Genomic DNA, 23112 nt, shown 5'->3' with positions numbered 1-23112 from the left:
TTGTGGCACCCCAGTATGTCTTAGGCCTTAGTGAGCGGTGAGGTGCATGACCTTAGGTAAGTTACTTCTCTGATTTTCAGTTTCCTTATCTGCAAAATGGAGACCTTAGGGAGTTAATGTGGGTATAAGAAATGTACATAAAACATATTGCACAAGGTGAGGCATGTAGTGTATGCTAATAAATGGTAAGTTGCTGCTGCTATGGTTGTTAACAATAATTATAAAAAGCAAATGGAAAAGGCTTGAATTGAAAAAAATTTAGACACATAGTTTTTTTCCTTATTAGCCTGCACTGTATTTTTCATTTTTTTTAATGCATCTTTCCAGGACAAAAAATAATATCTAAAGATATTTTGGCACTAACGGCGCTATCTGTAGCAAGAAAGTTGAGCAGTGTGAACTGTTGAGACTTCCAAGAAGACTTCAGAGAACCAAGACAGTGTAAAGGAAAACAGGAAAAAAGACTTGTTAGACATTATTAAGGGCACGAAAGTTGAATTGAGCACAGTAAATGTACAAACTACAAAGCCACCCAACAGAAGTCCACTTAAAAGCTACAACTGGCGGGCCTCAAAGAGCTACAGAGCATGCTCCAAAGAAGAGGTAAATTTAATTGTAATTTGAATGTTGTTTGAAACTAATTTTTTTTGTATTGTTTTGTTTTTGTTTTTTGAGACAGAGTCTCGCTTTGTCACCCAAGCTGGAGTGCAGTGGCACCGTCTCGGCTCACTGCAAGCTCCGCCTCCCGGGTTCACGCCATTCTCCTGCCTCAGCCTCCTAAGTAGCTGGGACCACAGGCGCATGCTGCCACGCCAGGCTAATTTTTTGTATTTTTAGTAGAGACGGGGTTTCACCATGTTAGACAGGATGGTCTCGATCTCTTGAACTTGTGATCCACCTGCTTTGGCCTCCCAAAGTGCTGGGATTACAGGCGTGAGCCACCATGTCCGGCTGTTTGAAACTAATTTTTGAAACTCCAGTAAGCTTTTTCTTTTGGCAAAAATATTTTTAATACAAGTACTTGGGAGATGTTGAATTAATGAGGAATAAATATCAGCTTGTAAACACAGGGACTCTAATAATTACTTGAGAAATGCTGTTATTGTATTATATTTAAATAACAAGAGGATATCTGCACGCAATCCAGTGAAAGGAAAAGAGATCTCATTGAGAATTCCATACTCTTACATATTTATCGGTGTTATTAACTGCCACTTAACTGTCTCTTTAAGCTGTTAATTAACAATATCATTTACATCTTGATTTGAAGGTAGCTTCATGTCTGTAAAGGACTCGCTTATTTGAAATTTTCCATTTTAAAGATTTTTTTTCTGGAATAAAGTTTTAGCATGTTGATTACAACTGCTCTATATGACTTCCTTTGACCAATAACTATCCGTGCTTTCAGCTTTCTTGGCTTCCTCAGAGCATTATAATTACTTGTGCTTGGCAAAAGGGTATTATATTTAATTCTGAGTGCAATCAGTGATATCTTGGCATTGTGTTGTAGGTTAAATGGCAGTATTTTTTTTTTTTAGTGATACATAATGATGTATTTCAGTGATGTCATTAATTGAAGTAGTAAGGTGTGTGGCTTAGGATACCCATCACTGACTTCCCTTATCAGAACAAACAGATAATATAGGCTTCTGTTTCCCAGAATGGTTTAACATTTTAATGGAACTTGTTGGTTTCTACGTGGTATCAAAAATACCTCTGGAAAGTATAATTGGGTGGTAGAGTAAGCTAATTCAGACAATCAGTACCCATAATAGGTACTTCCTCCTCCTCCTTTAGAAAGAAAACAGTTGTATAAGTATATGGAAGTAAATAACACACACAAACATATATAAATACTTATCAAGAATGGCATTTTTAAGGCTACCAGACCTGTTTATGACCCCTCATGCCCTTTATTATAATTTAATTAACTATTACAGAAATGGTAAAGTGAGTTGAATGCTTTGGAAAGAGTCAGTAAAGGTCACGTAAACAATTTCTTTCCAATTAGGCATGAGTGAGACAAATATACATACGCAGGAGCATCATACCCTTAGATTGCTTTGTAAGCTGTCTCACATTCTTGCTCCACTTTTCCACTTAAACCAAAATTGAAAATATTGCAGGATGGGTGTGATGTATATAAAATATATGCCTTAGAACCTTTTATCAGTGGTCCTGTGTTTAAAAAAGAGGCTTTGGTCCTACATCAAAAGACTGGTGAATGAGGTGCATCTGTTTTGAGTTTTTAAAAGGTGTCTTTTAATGATTTTTGCCTCCCCTCCCCGCTTTTCAAGGACTTCCAGGATGCATGGGATTAGATGAGTCATGATCTTTGCTTCATGAGGCACTGTCATCATAGCTTCATGCATAGCCTGCTTTTCTTTCTTTGTATTATATATTAAATCCCCATTGATATGGTTACCATGGTTACACTACCTCCCAAACTTAGTGGCATAAAACATTCACTCATTATGTTCACAGATTCTGTGGGTTAGCAATTTGGCTGGAACACAGTGGGGAAGGCCAGTCTGTGCTCTATGATGTCTGGGTCCTCAGTTGGAAGACTTAGAAATCTGAGGCTGGAATCATCTGAAGTTTGCCCACTCATAGGTCTGGCAGTTGATGCCGGCTGTCAGCTGAGACCTTAGCTGAGGGTGTTAGCAGAAACACCTACATGTGGCTTTCTTTGTGGCCTGGGCTTTCTCACCGCATGGTGGCTGGAGGATTTTGATAAATGGATAAGCCCATGTGACCCACACACTTAACCAAGACACTGTGTTTCCCATTTTCACATTCCCAGTCAGTAGCCTTCTGTCCTGAGGCAATTGCTGTTTTGTTTTTTCACCTCAGATTAGTTTTGCCTGTTCTGGAACTTGATAGAAATGGAATCATACAGAATATATTCCATGTCTAGCTTCTTTCACTTGATCTAATGTCTATGAGAGTCAGTCATGTTGGCATAAGCTGAGTACTCTTCCATTGTTTGGATATCTCACAATTTGTTTTTTCTTTCTAATAATAGACCTTAGGTTGGTTCCAGTTTGGGGCTATTTTGAGTAAAGCTTCTGTGAACAGGTTAAGCTGCCTCAATATTTGCTTGCAATATGTATTGTTTTTGAAATGCAATAGCATCTAGTTGAAAATTCCACTAATTTATAATGTTTGACGCTGATCCCTCATCCCTCCACCTTAATATATTGTTCTGAGTTAACATTTCAAAGTTTATATAAAACTGATACCTAATAGTTGAGAATTCTTGCTTTTGTCAGAAATTGAATTGAATGATAACTTTTTTGAACAATAGAAAGTCTTCCCCAAAAAATCATTTTACTTTTCACTAAACTACTGGCATAATAAGCAATCTCTCTTTTTTCTTTCTCATTTGGTTTTCATTTTCTTTTTCAGAAATGAGCCCCTGAGTCCTGAGTTGGTGGCAGCTGCATCTGCTGCTCTGTTTTGACAAGCAAACAAGCCAGAACTGCTCAGGCAGCTCCGTAGCATGAGGAAGAGTCAGGGGCACAGAGAGATGGAGAGAGACCCAATTAGGTAAGTGAATCAAACCATTAGGTTAGTAATGTTTATATCTCAAAATAGGCCATTTTCATGTGGCTAGTAAGTAATACACATAATACAGATCACATAAGTAGAATTTACATATAGAATATAACATATAAGTGGAATTTTAGCAATTCAAGTTTTTAAAAAACATATGTCTTAAGTAAGATACAGTTTTAAGAGACCAATTGAATAGTTACTTTCCTTTTAGGAAGTTACAGTTTCTTGTCCATGAAACAAGAAATGATAAATTCAGTAATGTTATTAAAAATAACAGAATAAGATAGCTTTTCTGAGAAAAGTAATTTTTTTTTCAGTTAAATAGCTTGCTGGTTTTATGCACAGTATAGCAATCTTCAGGTCTGTTTCCTTCTCTTTTTCCTCTTATTCTTATGTTTAAGCTGACATCTTTCCGCTTACTCTCTTCATCTCTCATTATTTTATGCTACGTTAGACTCCTTGCTGCCTACATTGTAGTAAGTGGTAACACTGCTTCATTTTGGAGAGTGATCTAAATCTGTTGTTCCCAGTGAGCGTGTGTACCAGATGTATTTCAGGAAGTTGAAAGAAATGGTCATGTGTGATGGCTCATGCCCATAATCCCAGCACAGTGAGGCTGAGGTGAGAGGATCATTTGAGGCCAGGAATTTGAGACTAGTCTGGGCAGCAAAACAAGACCCCATCTTTACAAACCATAAAAAAATTAGCTGGGCATGGTGGCGTGTGCCAGTAGTTCTAGCTACTTTGGGGGCTGAGGCGGGAGGATGGCTTAAGTCCAGAGTTTGAGGCGGCATTGAGTTATGATGGCACCACTGCACTCCAGCCTGAGCGACAGAGACCCTATCTCTGAAAGAAATTGTATTTTTAAAAAAAGAAAAAGATAAGGCCGGGCGCAATGGCTCACGCTTGTAATCCCAGCACTTTGGGAGGCCAAGGCGGGTGGATCACGAGGTCAGGAGATTGAGACCATCCTAACACGGTGAAACCCCTTCTCTACTAAAAATACAAAAAAATTAGCCGGGCGTGGTGGCAGGCGCCTGTAGTCTCAGCTACTCGGGAGGCTGAGGCAGGAGAATGGCATGAACCCGGGAGGCGGAGCTTGCAGTGAGCTGAGATTGTGCCACTGCACTCCAGCCTGGGCGACAGAGCGAGACTCCACCTCAAAAAAAAAAAAAAAAAAAAAGGAAAACATAGCTATCTGGACTGTCAGTTCAGTGACTCATTTTGTTTGTGTTTGAACAAATACAAGGCAATAAATAAATATGTCTACCTCTTGGTTTTAATTTAGTTATTGAATGTAGGTGATAGGTATACAGATACTGATTGTACTTTCATTTTTTTGGAATAATTTTTCTTTTTTTGAGACGGAGTCTCGCTCTGTTGCCCAGGCTGGGGTGCAGTGTCATGATCTCGGCTCACTGCAAGCTCCACCTCCTGGGTTCACGCCATTCTCCTGCCTCAGCCTCCCCAGTAGCTGGGACTACAGACACCCGCCACCACATCTGGCTAATTTTTTTGTATTTTTAGTAGGGACGGGGTTTCACTGTGTTAGCCAGGATGGTCTCGATCTCCTGACCTTGCAATCCGCCTGTCTCGGCCTCCAAAAGTGCTGGGATTACAGGCGTGAGCCACCACGCCCAGCCCTTTTCGAAATAATTTTTCATGTGACACTTTTATGTTTGAAGTGAAGATTTCTGAAGAACATCTTTAAAAGATGGGTAAGACTCTGTCTCAAAAAGAGAAAAAGATGGAAGTAAACATAAATCGTAATGTTCTGTGTTTTGTGAATGTTAATAGATGACTTTTTTAAACATAACTTTGTATGCTGTATAATTAGTGCATAGCAATGAAATAAGAATTAAATGATATCACTCTCCTGTTTAAGAAAGTTTATTACTGTTCTGTAGCTAAGGTTTTTTTTTTTTTTTTTTTTTTTTTTTTTTCTGAGACTACGTTCCGCTCTTGTTGCCCAGGCTGGAGTACAGTGGTGCGATGTTGGCTCACCGCAACTTCCACCTCCTGTGTTCAAGCGATTCTCTGGCCTCAGCCTCTCAAGTAGCTGGGATTACAGGTGCCTGCCATGATGCCCGGCTAATTTTGTACTTTTAGTAGAGACGGGATTTCTCCATGTTGGCCAGGCTGGTCTCGAACTCCCGACCTCAGGTGATCCGCCCACCTTGGCCTCCCAAAGTGCTGGGATTACAGGCGTGAGCCACTGTGCCCGGCTGTAGCTAAGATTTCTAATGCACTTTACCTTTTTATTATTTCAGTTTCAGTAACAAAATATGAGATATGAAAATTGCCAAATGTGCTACAGCTAGAGTTAATATAAGACCAGAGCATCAGATTCAGTTTGACAAAGGCTATGACAATTATCCTGGCTAGGAGAAGACCGCTGATCTTAGAAACAGATATCAGGCTTTGTAGTCTGCTGGGTTTTGTTTGTGTAGTTTGGTTTTACCTTGACTGTAGATTTACCTTATTGCATGTGTGTATTATTGCTGTTGGATATGTGAGCATTATGAATGCATTTACATCTGTGTTCTTACTCTCTGTATACCAATTCCTAGAGAGGGAACCATGTGCTGGATTTAGCCAGTCCTGCATTTTTCTATACCTTAAATCAAAATGGGCCATGCTTCACATCTACCCACGATGAATAGGGGTACTTTGATTAAGAATAAATAGAGCTGACTGAATTCTGAACAAGTGAGTATTTTGTGAGAATCATTATTTTTCATTTTAAATATAAATGTCGGCCGGGTGCGGTGGCTCATGCCTGTTTCCCAGCACTTTGGGAGGCCGAGGTGGGCAGATCACGAGGTCAGGAGATTGAGACCATCCTGGCTAACATGGTGAATCCCTGTCTGTACTAAAAATACAAAAAAAAATTAGCCGGGTGTGGTGGCAGGTGCCTGTAGTCCCAGATACTAGGGAGGCTGAGGCAGAAGAATGGCATGAACCCATGAGGTGGAGGTTGCAGTGAGCCGAGATTGCGCCATTGCACTCCAGCCTGGGTGACAGAGCGAGACTCCGTCTCCTAATAATAATAATAATAAATAAATAAATATAAATGCCTAATACTGTGTATTCATTTACCCTTTATATCTCTATACATGCTTATCTTTTGTTATACGTTAGAGAAATGACCCACCATCAACAAAAAGAAAGGCGTAGGCCGCGCACGTTGGCTCACACCCGTAATCCCAGCAATTTGGAGGGCCGAGGCAGGCGGATCACGAGGTCAGGAGTTTGAGACCAGCCTGGCTAACATGGTGAAACCCCATCTCTACTAAAAATATAAAAATTAGCTGGACGTGGTGGTGGGCACCTGCAATCCCAGCTACTCAGGAGGCTGAGTCAGGAGAATTGCTTGAATCCGGGAGGCGGAGGTTGCAGTGAGCCAAGATCATGCCATTGCACCCTGTACCTTAAAATGATAGATTACTTGTGGCCATTTGAAGTTCTTAAAGATGCTGAGCCATGTCTTATATAGTTATTTTAGAATCTAAAGTTGTTCTGTATTTGCATAAGGTTTCTATTATTTCTCTCCTTTAAATCCTGAAAGTGGTAGTTGGGAAGGAGGAGCCAGATATTTGGCATGGCCGGACAAAAATTAACTTGTCTTTTTTTTTTTTTTTTTTTTTTTTGACACGGAGTCTCACTCTGTCGCCCAGGCTGGACTGCAGTGGTGCCATCTCAGCTCACTGCAACCTCTGCCTCCTGGGTTCTAGTGATTCCCCTGACGGCCTCCCCAGTAGCTGGGATTACAGGGGCACATCACTATACCCAGCTAATTTTTGTATTTTTAGTAGAGACGGGGTTTCACCATGTTGGCCGGGCTGGTAACTCCTGACCTCAAGTGATCCACCCACCTCGGCCTCCCAAAGTGTTTGGATTACAGGCGTGAGCCACCACACCCGGCCTAACCTGTCTTTATAGCAGGATATGCTCACAATTGGAGTGTTTTCAATAGATTGTGTATTCCGTGGATTTGTTTTTTTGTTGTTGTTTGTTTTTGAGATGGAGTCTCGCTCTGTCGCCCAGGCTGGAGTGCAGTGGCGGGATCCCGGCTCTCTGCAAGCTCCACCTCCTGGGTTCACACCATTCTCCTGCCTCAGCCTCCTGAGTAGCTGGGACTACAGGTGCCCGCCACCACGCCCAGCTAATTTTTTGTATTTTTAGTAGAGATGAGGTTTCACTGTGTTAGCCAGGATGGTCTCTATCTCCTGACCTCGTGATCCACCTGCCTCAGCCTCCCAAAGTGCTGGGATTACAGGCGTGAGCCACCACACCTGGCCTCCGTGGATTTGTTTTAAGTAAAATCAGGCACTTGAGTTAACTCCTTCTGGGTGTTAAATTACTGATTTATACAGGAAAGTTGGAAAAGGTGGTTAGCAGTTAACACACGAAGTTCAAGAATTTATGGTGACTTTGGAATATTATTTGAATTACTAATTTAAAGTGATTTCTTATCTGTTACATATTACTGAATAAAGTAGAAAGTGTTCTTGGAGTTTTACTTAAGAATATTTAACTGAGTCGGTTAATACTGGAGAAAATTTAACTGAATCATTCAGCTTGCATATAATACTGTGCAGCTACATCGGGATGGCATATTTGATTTTTAATATTAGATTTGATATTTAATATTTTAAAAATTAGGTGGCAAAGGAGAAACTAAAAAAGTAGGAAAGGGGTTCCTGTGCCTTCAGTGTGTTAAAAAGCCAGCTAAAGGGGAGTAAGGGGAAGCAATGGTGAGATGCCAAGTTGTTCACCCTGCTATGACTTGGGCAGGGTCTGGGGTATCAACCCCAGACAACCCAGGCCTGGACTTATTGCTTCTGTTGGAAATTGACAGTTCACACTGGCCTTTCTCAGAATGTTGGCACTGCCACTGACTAATTCTGTGACCGGGGCACCTTTTATAGCCTCCATCAGCCTGTTTCCCCGGCTATAAAATGCTGACAGTGAAATCTAGCTTAAATGGCTTTCTTGAGGAACAGAAAAGAAACACGTATAAACTCTCTGGTACATAGTAGGTGCTCAGCAAATGTCCATTCCCTTTCTCTGTTGTGCATTCCTCTTTTGAAGTTCAGTGCTTTACCAAGGCATTTCCTCTCTGCCGTGACTTGCTTTAATCCACCATCCTGTTCACCGGATGTTCGGTTGAGGGAGAAGAATGCAAGGCACTGAGGAAAATTCTGGAGCATAAAAACCTTTGTTTACAAATAACTTAGGAACCTGCTAGAGGAAAACTTGTATGACTTGAGATCACATTATTTAACGTTCATATGGTATTTGCATTTTTTCCAGTTCTATTTAGTAGAGAAAAGTAACTTAGTCCATAAAAAAAAATTTGAAATTATTTTTAAAATTAACCCTCCAGTTTATAAACTGGATTTTAATCTGCCAGTAAGTTTATTCAAGTAAATATGTAAATTGATGCATAAAGCAGTTGATTATCAAGTTTGCAAGAAAATGTTACTTATTAACTCTGATATTAATTTCAATAGTTAATTAAAAATCATCAGGTAAAGAAAGTTATTTTACAGAATGCTTTATGAAAGGGAATGTTGTGATTTACCTATGCAATCTTTTGTAATTATAATTTGTAATTAAACATTGCAGTGTTTTCTGCCCTTAAAAACAAATGTTGACTTTAACAGCTTCTTTTTAGCATAGTTTTATAGTTTTTCACAACATAGAGTTTTTAAAACTTAATATAAAAGGGAACAAATAAAAATTATGGCAAATTGAGCTAATCTTTTCAATTAGATATTTTGGAAATTAAGTTGCTGTAACTGATTTGTTGTATTATGAAGCAAAACTTCAAGTGCACATTTCTGTTTTTAGTCTATCAGTCCTAAAAATGTGGCAATTTAGGTAAGATGTTTGATGTGTGTCAGTGGAATTATTTTGAATTTTTACATAGAATATTTCACTTAAATTTTTTTCTCATAATTTTTGTTGACAGTTTAAAATATATTCATTAAAATGTTCTTTTTTTTCTTTTTGTCTTAGGAAAAACATATTCAAGGGGAAGAGATGTAATAGTTTTGACGTGACGACAGTTACTAAAGAAGCACCTGAACAGGTTTGTTAAGAATAACTGTTTCTCAGGTGGAGAAATATTCCATCTTTTCAAGATGTCCTGAGGTTTTGATGGTGTAATAGTCGGATATTTTAATATTCCCTCCTGTCATTGGCCTGGATCCGAATGATGAATGTGGCGGTTGTTAGAAGGAAAACTCGGGTCTATAATGTCCCCCCAAATTGGGAAGGCATCGAGAGACTAAAGAATAATTTGGGCAAGTCCAGCTTGATGAATAGATGAGTTTACTAGAACTTACCTACTGGACATTTCTGGGCAGCTGTAGAGTCACCCTGCCTCTTATCTCTAAGCTGCTTTTAAGCTTATATTCTGGCTGTTTGCCTACTGTGTGTGCACGATGAGACTGTTTTCCTTGATATGTTTTGAGGTATGCCCTGGGATGTTTGGGTTCTCAGGGACACCTGCTCCTCAGCTAGGCACTGTGGCCTTGGCTCCCTGCCCAGCCTTCAGGGTTCAAGCAACACACATACACAGTAACCTGGTGGGGGACATACCACACTACAGTTGTTGAGATTGCTAGTTGTGGTTCGGTTTCCCTCTTGAAATGTTGCATTCTGTGAGATAATGGGAGGTGAGTACTACCGATTACATGAATCCAGAGGTCCAGATTAGCCCCTAATTTGGGTTAGAACATTATTAATCACCTACCATTTGCAGTGTATCTCTATACTATTACATAAAGACATACTGGTTCCTGTCCCTAGACAGCTTGCTATCTAGAAGAGGAGATAGCATTTATAAAATAACTTACTGAAGTGATTTAGTGATTGTTCAGGAGATGGGAAGAACATTCAAGGAATATATTTAAGAGACTCGTGTTTTTTTCTTAACACATGGTTGGTCTTTGTTCTCTATTCTTCCCCTTTTCTTTGGGTAAGAAATTTACCATTTAAGTCTAAAGGAGAAATGAGTGTCCTCTTGCTTGGCATTAAATTTGGTTTACTAGTAAAATAAATGAAGAAACTCAATACAGATGGTCTCCAGAGTGTAAGTGATGAGCATTTCTAATGAATAGAATTTAGTTTTTTGGACTTTGATAGAAATAATGTTGTATATGCACTTAGGAGGCTGAGATGACAGGATGGCTTGGGATTAGGAGTTCAAGACCAGCCTGGGCAACATAGTGAGATCCTTTCTGTAAAAAAATAGAAAAAAATTATCTGGGTATGGTGGTGCATGCCTATAGTCCTAGCAACCTGGGAGCTTCAGGTGGGAGGATCACTGGAGCCTAGAATTCGATGTTGGAATGAGTTACAATTGTGCCATAACACTCCAGCCTAAGTGACAGAGTGAGACCCCCCCTCAAAGGGGAAAAAAAAAATGTTGTACGTGATAGATAAGTTCCTAGGCCAGCCTCCAATGACTCATTTAATCTTTCTACCAGTTACTTATATGAACTTCTGATTTTCCCCCTATTTAATAAACTATATAAGAGGCTAGATCTCATTCATGTCTATATACCCTATAGCATTTACTCATGTGGCTTACAGATCATAGGAACTAGTTATCTTAAATCTTAAATTCTTTTTGAAGAAACTGTAGTATAAAATATACATCTATAAAGGAAAGTAGTGAATTCAATTAACGTTTGTTCGTTAGAACTGAAGGTGAAGCTAAAAGAACAACCCCCTGTATTACAAAAACTGCATTCTGTTGTGTATGATAAAAAGGAAACGCAAAATGCATAGGGACAATGAATCACCTCTCCCCTGCTCAAATGGTATCCATTAAGTGTGCATCAGAAAGGAATTTTTTGTCAGGGCAGCTGCTGTTGTCCAGCCAAAAGAGACACTTGGATTCTTGAAGAAGCCAGCTTACTTTTTAAAATAAAAAAATCTTATTTCTTAAACTGAAATTAGTTGGCAAGGAGGCATTTAAATTTTATGTATTTTATAAAACAGTATCAAATGATTATATTCTAGTGAGGAAAGTAGCACACAAATTTATGTAATAATTTAATGAAGTTACTATTTGAATGTGCTGTACTTGCATGAGTCTAAAGAATGTTTTTTGTTTCCATTTAAGTACAAGAATAACAAAATGTGGAAACTTAAATTTAGCAATTGTTCATTGTTGTTATCTTACATCCCAAACAATGCTGGAAATATAATTGGCATTCAGTAATTTTTTTATTGACCGATTGATGGAGTTATTCTGTTCCATGATTCCCACGTCTTGTTCCCCACTAAATTCTTACCACTGCTACAAAGGATATTGTCATAGGCCCTACTGGTTATCCTAGAGTCGACAGGTAGTATAGCTCGACAGAAAGAGTGTTGATGTTGTGTAGAACTGGATTCAAATTCCGATTCTGCTGCACTAACCTTTCCCCACCTATAAAATGGGGGTTAGTACATACATCTCCGGGATTAAATGAGGTCATCTGAGAAAAGTGTGAGGCACAGTGCCTGGAACGTAGTACACATTTAATAAATGTTTGCAACTATTAGCAAGTGTAAAATATGATGATCCTAATGATGATGGAAAAGACGTAGGTTGGTCAGTGTCCACCAAATAAAAGATAACTGAGATAGTTATTTTATTGGTGTGATTGCTCTGTAAATGTGGCTAGTTAAGCCTAACAACCGTGATAGTTACCCAGTATCAGATGATCTAGGTGAAAATACTTAATTTCTGCCAGTCAGTGTGTGATTAGACACATTTCTGCACATAAAGGCTCACAGAAACCCATTCAGAAAAAGCAAATAGATAAAATAAGGCTTACCCAGGTAGAAGAGTAAATGAGCTATTTGTTGACATGCTTTAGGGGGCTTGACAAAAGTGTGTAAACAGGTAAGCTGGAGGATAAATCATATGCAATCTATGCCTCTAGCCCAGAAAGGTCAAAAATGTTTGAAAAAATAATTCAGGACCAAAAATACAGGGAAAAAAGTAGCCAAGGGATAGATATTGATATTCATTTTCCTTTTACAACTTTATTAAGGTGTAATTTGTGTGCAACAAACTGCACACATTTGAAGTATATAACTCGACTAGTTTTGACAAATAGATACAACCACGAAACTACCACTTATAAATCTGAACATTTTCATGACCCTTAAAAGTTTCCTTATGTCCTTTTGCCACACAAACACACACACACACACACACACACACACACACACACACACACACAATGCAGGCAACCTTTGATCTGCTTTCTGTTAAAATAGATTAGGTTGCATCTCTTAGAATTGTACATAAATGAAATCACACAGTATGTACTCTTTTGCATCTGGCTTCTTTCACTCAGCTAATGATTTGAGATTCATCCATTTTGTTCCATGTACTAGTAATGCATTTTTATTACTGAATAGTATACAGTTGTATGGCTGTATTACTTTTTTTTTTTTTTTTTTTGAGACAGAGTCTCGCTCTGTAGCTCAGGCTGGAGTGCAGTGGCGTGATCTCGGCTCACTGCAACCTCCACCTCCTGGGTCCTGGTTGAAGCATTTCTCCTGCCTCAGCCTCCCGAATAGCTGGGCTTACAGGCGCACACCACCATGCCCATCTAATTTTTGTATTTCTAGTAGAGATGGGGTTTCACCATGTTGGCCAGACTGTTCTTGAACTCCTGACCTCATGATCCGCCTGCCTTGGCCTCCCAAAGTGCTGGGATTACAGCTGCGAGCCACCGCGCCTGGCTGATGTATTACATTTTTGTACCTATTCACCTGTTAGTGGACATTTGGATTGTTTCCCAAATTACAACCCACATTTGGCTATTACAAAGAAAGCTGCCGTGAACTTTCGTGTACAAGTCTTTGTGTGGACATGTATTATCTCTTGGGTAAATATCCAGGAATGAAATAGCTATGATGAATAATAGATGTATTTTTAACTTTTTAAGAAGCCATCAAGCTGTGTTCCAAGATGTTTGTACCATCTTACGTTCCCAGCAGCAGTAACTGGTGGGAATAAAGCTCATTCTCAAAAGATGATCTGAAATTTCAAAAGTAAAAAAGTTATTGAAACTTGTAATATGATGGTGGTAATTAGCCAACTCATAGGGTTGGTTGTGAGGATTAAATGTACTAATGCATAAAAAACATTTAAGCACAGAGGAAGTACTCAGTGTTCATTAGCAGTTTTGTTATTCTGTTGATCTAACTTCTTTGGTTGTTAACAGTAGTACATTAGTGACTAATTTTGATAGAGTAAAAATAAGCCTATATTTTAAAAATCAAAGTCACATATTGTATAAAAAATTTGTATTCATAAAAATACCTTTAAACAAAATACAAATTTAATTTTTTTTTCCAGTAGAAGGGGCAGTGATTACCTGGCATTGTTGTAAAAGCAAAGTTAAGCTTGCCATTATTGTAGTTAGTCTTTATTTATTTATTTTTATTTATTTTTTTTTGAGATGGAGTCTTGGTCTTTCACTCAGGCCGGAGTGCAGTGGCCTAATCTTGGCTCACTGCAACCTCCACCTCCGGGGTTCAAGCAGTTCTCCTGCCTCAGCCTCCCAAGTAGCTGTGATTATAGGCATGCACCACCGTACCCAGCTAATTTTTTGTATTTTTAGTAGAGATGGGGTTTCACCATGTTGGTCAGGCTGGTATTGAACTCCTGACCTTAGGTGATCTCCCCTCCTTGGCCTCCCAAAGTGCTGGGATTACAGGCGTGAGCCTAGTTATAGTCTTTAACATAATTTTTGTTGCAGTTAAATCTCAGTGATACAACTTTCTATTATATACTGTAATTATGAGTGTCAAGGTATGAAAAATACACAATTCAGAATTGGTTATAACATTTTTTAAAAAGATGTTTACACTGACTTGTTCTTATTTAAAATGCCTTATACAGACACATCACCTTCACTTTGGGATGTGGAATTTGCTAAGTAAGCCACAGAAAATGAACATCCCTTCAGAATGGGTTTGAAGAGCTGATCCAGTGGATTAAAGAGGGGAAACTGGGAGTTCCCAATTAACAATGAAGCAGGTAAGTGTTAATTTCAGGGGTTTATAAAATTCATTGACTGAGATTATTTCTGCCAGATATTCACTTTTAGAGTGTAGATACTTAGATGAATTTCAAAACACTGTGTAGATATCTTCACGGTGTCCTAAAGACAGTAAGTTGTAGCAGAATGCATGCAATATAAGAGAATTTTATAAAATTCAAAAACCAAATTTTGAATATACTTTCTTAGCTCTAAAGGTGATAAAACTATAGAGAAAATGATCAACATTTCAGGAAGGCAGGGTAATTGAGTAGGGACACCCGGGGGCTTCGACAGTACTATCATTCTGTTCCTCAAGTTGGACGGCAGGTTCACAGGTGGTCATTTCATCATGCTTTTATGTTATTATATGTTGTATATATTATGCTATATGTTAGCTATATTATAATTATACATTATATTTTGTTTGTAACAGTGTTTCATAATATTTTAAGGAATGAATGGAAATGGGCACATAACGAAGATATGCAGTACCTAGCCATCAGTAGAGTCCCAGCATTATCAGATTCCGAGATAATTCCTATACAAAAACAGCAAACAAAGGGCATGTTATCTAGAATGCAAAGCCCATCCATATTATAATAAACTGAGACAATCAAATAGGAAATCCTTCTTTTAAGGATGGCATTTTTTATATGCTTGGAAGTGTTTTGAAGCAGAAATTGGTTTTGAATAAATCTACTGCTCCTTATTAATAGGAACGTATAAGCATGCTTTTAATGTCACTATTATCCCTGCCAAGAAATTAAAAATCCTGGAGGTAGTATTGCTTATGAACTCACTTACTTATTAATGACAGGTGCATTTACCCTCTTAAGGGATGACCATGGGTGTTTTAAAAGATAAGAAATTTGCTGAGAATTCCTTAAATTTTTCTAATTTTCACTAGCCAGTGAGGACATTGTCCCTTTTTTGCAGGTAGCTTTGAAAGATGATGATACCTCCACAGTTGAGACCATGTTGTTAAAACATCCTTCATTTAACCATTTACACATTTGGTTCTAAAGTTCTTGGTTCTAAAGAATGTGTTATCTTAAGATTCTTATTACTATTCTTAAAATTGCTCTAAAACTTGCTGAGGTAATCAGCTTTAAATTCTGTAAATACAGGTAACAAAACCCTCTTAATCCTAAAGGTGCTTTTAAAGTTCATGTATTTATACATGTATGCAAGTTGTCTGTTAAACTGGGAAGATTTTATTCTAAGTAACCAAATCTTAAGGAGCTAAAGCAAACCTGTTTTATAAAATATATTAATTCCAGGACTAAGCAATTTCTGAAAACAGACTTATTTACTGTGCTGCTTAATATTTCCTCAAACTAGAATACAAGTGACGGTGGCAGAGGGAGGAAGTAACTCATACTAGGAAGAACAAACAGCTGCTGGAATATGCTTGTGGTTTAGAGCTTCTTTTAAAAATCCTGTCAGCTGCAAAGGAAAGGAAAGACTAATATTTTCCACAATGTCAGTAACATCTTTATGAAGATGCTCCTTTTGAATGTGGTACAGAAAGTTGGAAAACACTTAGGCATGGTATCTGGCATAGTGCCCCTTAGGGAGCACTTCACATGCAGACGGTCCGGGGCTTAGGATGGTTTGACTCAGAATTTTTTGACTTTATGATGGTTCCATAGGCGACGCACATTCAGTAGAAAGCGAACTTTGAGTCCCCATACACCTGTCCTGTTTTTCACGTTCAGGACATTGTTCCCATAAATTCATGAGCTATTCAACCCTTTATAATAAAACAGGATTTGTGTTAGATGATTTTGCCCAAATGTAAGTTAATGTAAGTGTTCTGAGTACGTTTCTAAGCTCTGATGCTCAGTAGGTTAGGTGTATTAAAGACATTTTGACTTACGATATTTTCCCCTCCCAATAAACCCATTGTAAGTCAAGAAGCACCTGTAGAGGTCTGCCTTTACCAATTTCAGCTGCGACAAATTTAATGTTCCTGTATTGCTTTTAAATTGGAGAGCAGCAGCAGGTCTGAAACAAATACTGCAGTTAGCTTTGTGTTCTTCACTATTTATTGAAGAGTTCAGAGGGCAAGGAAGCAAAGAGAAGTGCTCTGAGTGTGTCTTTGCTTACCAGCTCCTGAATTGTTAACAGTTCTATACTGGCCTTCCTGTATTTTTCTCTCGTTTTTTCTGTTCTCTTCTCTTTTTGACTCTGTCTCAAAAAAATCAAGTAAAAATATCCCTTGGGAATACATAATGTTCATATATGGAAACCCTCAATGCCTTTCTTGCTACCTGTAGGGTAAACTCCAAAATCCTTAGCTTAGCATTCAGATTCCTCCATCAAACTGGGTTCCTAGGCCAGCTATTTCAGAGTTAATGTTACTCTTTTTCTGGGGGATAGTGTCTTGCTCTGTCACCCAGTCTGGAGTGCAGTGGCACAATCATGGCTCACTGCAACTACCACCTCCCAGGGTCCAAGCAGTCCTCTCACCTCACCCTCCCGAGTTGCTGGGACCACAGGCCTGCAGCATGCCTGGCTAATTGGTTTTTGTATTTTTTGTAGGTTTTCCCCATGTTGCCCAGTCTGGTCTCCAACTCCTGGGCTCAAGGGATCCACCCCTTCTTGGCCTCCCAAAGTGCTGGGATTACAGGTGTGAGCCATTGCACCCAGCTGATGTAAATTCTTTGGTTCCACCCCACCACCATGTCTGATTAATTTTTGTATTTTTAGTAGAGACATAGAGTTTCACCATGTTGGCCAGGCTAGTCTCGAACTCCTGACCTCAGGTGATCCACCTGCCTCGGCCTCCCAAAATGCTGGGATTATAGGCGTGAGCCACTGCCCCCAGCCCAGAAAACATTAGTTTTTAAGAGGCAACAGAATGGTAAGCTGAAAGTCCTGGTTATTATTGTCAGGGGCCACAGAGAGATCAAGTCAGATAGGAATCAGTTGGATTTGATAAGGGGTTACTAGTGGCTTTGAGAAGATTAAGACTAGAGAGGCAAATATTTTTATATTTTGTGGCAAAGGAGATGCAGTCAAAGTAGAGATTGGGGAAAAGGTTGAAAAAAGTCTGCAAGGAGAAAAATCATCCATTGACTGCTTACTGCATGCCAGGTAGAGATCTAAATAAGCCCCAAACCATGGAGTGATCTTCAGTTTCTCTTATCCCACATGTTCACCCATTAGCAAGTCTTGCTGGTTCTAATATATTCCAGCTCATTGTATTTCTCTTCATCACCTCTGTGGCTAACAGCCTTTTCTAGCCTAGATTTAATGTAGTAGTTTCCTAAGAAGTCTCTGTTTCCAGTGCTGATTTGTTATAATGTATTCACCATACAGCAACCAGAATGACATTTTTAAAAAGTAAATTGGACCATGTCTCTCTCCTACTAACAATGAACTTTCCATGGGTTTCTATCACACCTAAGGTCCAAATTCCTTGTAACAGCCTGCAAGGTACAAAGTGAGGCCCTTGAAGTAGCATCTCATAGCTTCTTTGCTCTCTTAGTTTGAGCCACACTTTCTGTTGATTGACTGTAACCCCATGTGAGTTGAGGGGTATCTGTATTCATTGCTTTGTGAGAATTAAACTAGGTTAAAGCTAAGTCAGTGACACATGCGGCTATTGAAATAATTTTACCATTTAAGAAAACTACCAAATCCCCAGAGTTTGTAGGCAGTTGGCAGAAAATAAAAGTGTTCCTGTACTTGCCCTTGATCTCCCTAATTGTGTAATCTCTTACATCATTATTTTTCCAGCTACCACACCTATATGTTGTGACTGCACAGGGTAAAAAGTCTTAATCTCTCTAATGTTAACTCTTGATCAGTTGCTATAGCCATCTATGAGATTGTATCTGGGCTTTGAACAGAATGTTTAATTGCATTTTATTAGAGTTGTGTGCTATTGATAGAGGCTAAGAGAGGGCCAGGTAAGCTTGATGGTGTATGTATTGATTGTCTTAACCTCCCTGAGCTCTAGATTTAACTTTTAGTCTTTTTTTTTTTGGACAGCTTCACATTTTCTAGGAATCTCAAATTCTATATGGAGTTTGAATCTTCTCCAAATTAGAAGGAGAAAATCTGTAATGGTCAATGTATATCAGTTAAACTCTTCAGAATATGTGAGATGATAATTATGACCATTTATTGAGTTCTATAGGCCAGGAACTAAATGCTTTACAGTACAGAGATACTATGTTAGATTGTCTACTTTTGGGAGGAGGGGCAGGAGAAGGGGAGATTTTCTTATGAGGAAAAACTCCAAGATTACATCCCTGTTATCTTTCCTCCAAATAGTTTCTGATAATAAGTTATTTGATTAAAAATTGTTTTAATTAGAATTTCATGGCTTTTTACAAACTGTTACACTCCACATGTTTGTTTTTGTAGGAGCTGACTAAGGCTTTGAAACAGAAACCAGATGATGCACAATATTATTGTCAAAGAGCTTATTGTCACATTCTTCTTGGGAATTACTGTGGTAATTTTTCTTCCAAAGTATATTGTCCCTTTTTAATAAGTTACTTATACATTTTACCCATGACAAATTAGTCAAATAAAATAAAGGTTGTCTTTGAGGATTTTTAAATTGGTCTTTCATACAAGGTACAGTATCTCAAGTGTGACAGACATGTTGAGCAACACCTATTTAAATTTTATGGATGTCTCATTTTCCTTCAGTGGGTGGAGAATGTATATAGATTTCATTCATAGGGTAGGCTGATAAAGAATAGTATCATATTTACTATTTGACAGAGTATTAAAATGAAATGCTCTTCTTTGTATCTTTTATAAAAATGAATGTGGCCAGGCATGGTGGCTCATGCCTGTAATCCCAGCACTTTGGGAGACCAAAGCTGGAGGATCACATGAGCCCAAGAGTTCGAGTCCAGCCTGGACAACATAGCAAGACCCTATCTATATTAAAAAGTAATGTATTTCTGTATTGTGTAACTTTAAAAAGTTATTCTGATGAAGAATCTGGATAGGGAAAAACTGAATATCTTTTTTTTTTTAGACGGAGTTTCACTCTTGTTGCCTAGGCTGGAGTGCAGTGGCTTGATCTCAGCTCACTGCAGCCTTCGCCTCCCAGGTTCAAGGGATTCTCCTGCCTCAGCCTCCCAGGTAGCTGGGACCACAGGCACGTGCCACCATGCCTGGCTAATTTTGTATTTTTAGCAGAGACGGGGTTTCACCATGTTGGCCAGGCTGGTCTCAAACTCCTGACCACAGGTGATCCACCCTCCTCAGTCTCCCAAAATGCTGGGATTACAGGTGTGAGCCACTGCACCCGGCCAAATTATATAGATTATGCTAATGAGAAAAGGAGATGAATTTTGTGACACAGCTTTATTCATTGACTGAAGAGCTTTAAGAATGAAGCTAAATGTTAAGCCAAAAGGAAGGTACAAGAGTATTATTTATTTGAATTCTGTCTTGGATTAGCTTTTCCTAATTTAAAACCATTTGTTGTTTCTATCAACTCAAAAACTTAGAAATCTAAAACTGATTCATATTCTTTGTGTATTTGCTAGGATCTGTAAATAACTGACGAAAAACCCATCTGTTTCTACGTAGTTGCTGTTGCCAACACAAAGAAGTCTTGTGAACTCAATCCAAATAATTCCACTGCTATGCTGAGAAAAGGGTATTCAATAGCTACTCTTTTTGTTGAGCTTGGACTGTAAATGGTAGATGTTTAATTTGTTGAATGAGTTCATTGTAAGCTTTATAAGTAGTAAAATTCTATATTTGTACATTTTATAGCAGAGATATGATTCAATTTTAAATACAAAGTTATAGTTCTATTACTTTGTTAGCCATAGTATGTGATAGGAGATCTATACTTAACATATTTTAAAATAGTGATGATTGAAATAACTGCAAGGTATAGATGAAACTGAAGGATTTCACATTCCTTTTTTGTTTATCATTTGGAATTTACTGTATTTAACTGACTAGAGAACATCCTATCTTTCAACCAAGCTGAATAGGCCGCATTTAATGCTATGAAAGCTCTATATCTGTGTGCTTTATATCCCATCTTGTTTCTAAGTGTAACTTTATTCTTTAAGTAAGAAACTTCTTTAATTCCTTTGTATAATTATATTTTGGAATAAGCAAGTATGTACAATTAAAGTGAAATTCCTTCTGAAGCAAGTTCTAAAATTGAATTTTACTGAAAATTGTACTAGATGTTAACAGTATTTTAGAAAGTCTCTTGGCTTACTAACATATACTTAAAATAAAATTTTTCTTTCAACAATAGAAAATACTAAGATGTTTTTATTTAGAACTGCCTAAATGCCTTTCTTTTTTTTTCTTTTTTTAGGGGCTGGCGGCATGGAGTCTTGCTCTGTCACCCATCCTTGAGTGCAATGGCACCATCTTAGTTCACTGCAGCCTTGAATTCCAGGGCTCGAGCCATCCTTCTGCCTCTGCCTCCTGAGTAGGTGGGACTACAGGCATGTGCCACCATACTGAGCTAATTTGTTAAACACTTTTTTTGTAGAGACGAGGTCTTGCTACGTTTCCCAGACTGGTCTCTGAACTCCCGGCCTCAAGTGATCCTACTGCCTTGGCCTCCCAAAGTACTGGCATAATAGACATGAGCCACTGCACCTGGCTCCTAAGTTCTTTTCTTGAGTAATATCTTTCTTTTCTTTTTTTTTTTATTTTTTGAGGTGGAGTCTCACCCTGTTGCCCAGGCTGGAGTGCAATGGCATGATCTCGGCTCACTGCAACTTCTACCTCCCGGGTTCAAGTGATTCTCCTGCCTCAGCCTGCTGAATAGCTAGGATTACAGGCGTGTACTTCCACGCCTGGCTAATTTTTTGTATCTTTAGTAGAGATGGGGTTTCACCATGTTGGCCAGGCTTGTCTCAAACTCTTGACCTCGTGATCCACCCGCCTTGGCCTCCCAAAGTGTTGGGATTACAGGCGTGAGCCACCACGCCTGGCCAAGTAATATCTTAGTATCATGCCATTGACATTTATCCTCTAATTATTTCAGAGGTGGCCTTCAGAAGGAGGCCTCTTTGGTAAAATTGCTATTGAGGATATTTCACTGAAAAACAAATTTATCTTTAAATTTAAATCCAGGAAAAATTTAAACTTTTAGGCTTCTATTTTTATCAGACAGGGTAAAAAATTTATAACTCAGAATATTACCTTTTCCCCTCTTTGTGTGATGGATTGCTTGGTTTTAGTTACTGATTATTTAAAATAATAAGTTATTCAAATCTAGGATTTTGATACAATAGTTCTTCTCTAGAATATAGTGTGTGTGTGAGAGTATATTTAAAATTTTTATTAAGGCCCATGGGGCAGCCTTTGAGGAAACCAGACCTTGGGGATCGCCAGGCAGGATTAGTGGCAGGAATTGAGAGAACAGAGCCCCACAGAGCTCGTCGGGGACCGTCCCCCAGTCACAAGAGTATCTCAAGGAAGTAGTCTTCTCCCACATTCCCCAAAGATAGCTACCAGAGGGTCAGTCCTCTGAACCCTTCTCAGTGTAGAAAAGACAAGTGTCAAAGCTTCCCCACTCACCCTGAGTTTGCCTTCTATGACAATACGTCACTTGGCCTCACTGAGGCTGAGCAGAGGATGCTGGACCTCCCAGGATATTTTGGGTCAAATGAAGAGGATGAAACCACAAGTACACTTAGCGTGGAGAAGCTGGTGATCTAGACTGAGAATCAGCCTGAGCTTTACACAGCTGGGGTCTGCTACTCGCATTTTGTAGACTTTTGTGTAACTATTTGTACCGTAGGACAGAATGTGAGGAGGAAGTAACACACAGAGGAGGATGTGTGTGTATGCATGTGTTTGAATTCACAAGGAAGAAATTATTTATCTTGAGCTTTTTCCTTTGTTATTCAGTTTTTATTGGTTTATTACTAATAATGATAATAAAATGTAAACAAGAGCAAATGTGGCTTGGTCTGTCATGTGGCTATGAAAGTTAAGATGTGACTTTTGAGTAGAACATGCTCTGAACATTGCATTGGCAGTTTCCAACCTGAAGCAGAAATCTGGAACCTCAACTAAAAAGGGATGGAGCGAAGTTAACTTAGTGTCATAATTCTGAATTGCAATTTATTAAGTTATAAATACATTAAGAATTTGACTCCTACAATGGCAGCATCAAACAGATTTCATATTTGACTGATTAAGTTAACTATGACCATTAGACTGCTGAGCTACTTAGAAATGGTGATACCACAGATATTCAAGAACTTTCAGATGAGAGTTGAGTCCAGGTGACGACAAAATTATAAGAATTCTGCTTTAAAGAGATAATGTAAGAAGCTGGTGGTTCAGGGAGTGAGTCAAATGAAGACCTATCTGTTCTGAGCAAATAAATAGTAAACATTTTGGAAAGGACAGTATTGTCTTCTGAGGAAATGGGCAGTAGGTACTGACCATGCCACTACCTGGGACCAGGATGCTGATTACGTGTTCCTGGACCAAACTGGCAGCAGAGACCTCAGCGTGAGAA

General features: G+C 38.7%; 1 protein-coding gene across 3 annotated transcripts; it reads left to right on the top strand.

Annotated features, from left to right (window-relative positions):
- The first annotated feature begins 327 nt into the window (after positions 1–327).
- Positions 328–22544, top strand: LOC746049 (protein SGT1 homolog). Of its 3 annotated transcripts, none has more exons than XM_063792600.1 (7): positions 328–603; positions 3409–3549; positions 9583–9655; positions 14483–14620; positions 19002–19092; positions 20190–20259; positions 20944–22544. In XM_063792600.1, the coding sequence occupies exons 4-7, from the start codon at positions 14612–14614 to the stop codon at positions 21002–21004; spliced, it is 231 nt and encodes a 76-aa protein (XP_063648670.1). In that variant the 5' UTR covers positions 328–603; positions 3409–3549; positions 9583–9655; positions 14483–14611; the 3' UTR covers positions 21005–22544. The 3 variants fall into 3 exon arrangements, 2 of the variants coding, with proteins under 2 accessions (XP_063648670.1, XP_063648671.1); XR_010150750.1 differs by having other exon boundaries at positions 468–603; positions 20147–20259; XM_063792601.1 differs by lacking the exon at positions 328–603 and adding an exon at positions 6129–6267.
- The last annotated feature ends 568 nt before the right edge of the window (positions 22545–23112 follow it).

Source organism: Pan troglodytes, chromosome 14, assembly GCF_028858775.2.
Source record: "Pan troglodytes isolate AG18354 chromosome 14, NHGRI_mPanTro3-v2.0_pri, whole genome shotgun sequence".
Taxonomy (NCBI): Eukaryota; Metazoa; Chordata; class Mammalia; order Primates; family Hominidae; genus Pan; species Pan troglodytes.
Note: the sequence above shows the minus strand (reverse complement) of the source record. Positions and strands in the feature narration are given on the sequence as shown.

Coding starts and splice junctions, on each gene's coding strand:
- LOC746049 (XM_063792600.1), top strand. Junction 19,093..20,189: donor TCTTCTTGGGAATTACTGTG/GTAATTTTTCTT, acceptor GTTTCTACGTAG/TTGCTGTTGCCAACACAAAG. Junction 20,260..20,943: donor ACTGCTATGCTGAGAAAAGG/GTATTCAATAGC, acceptor TTCTTTTTTTAG/GGGCTGGCGGCATGGAGTCT.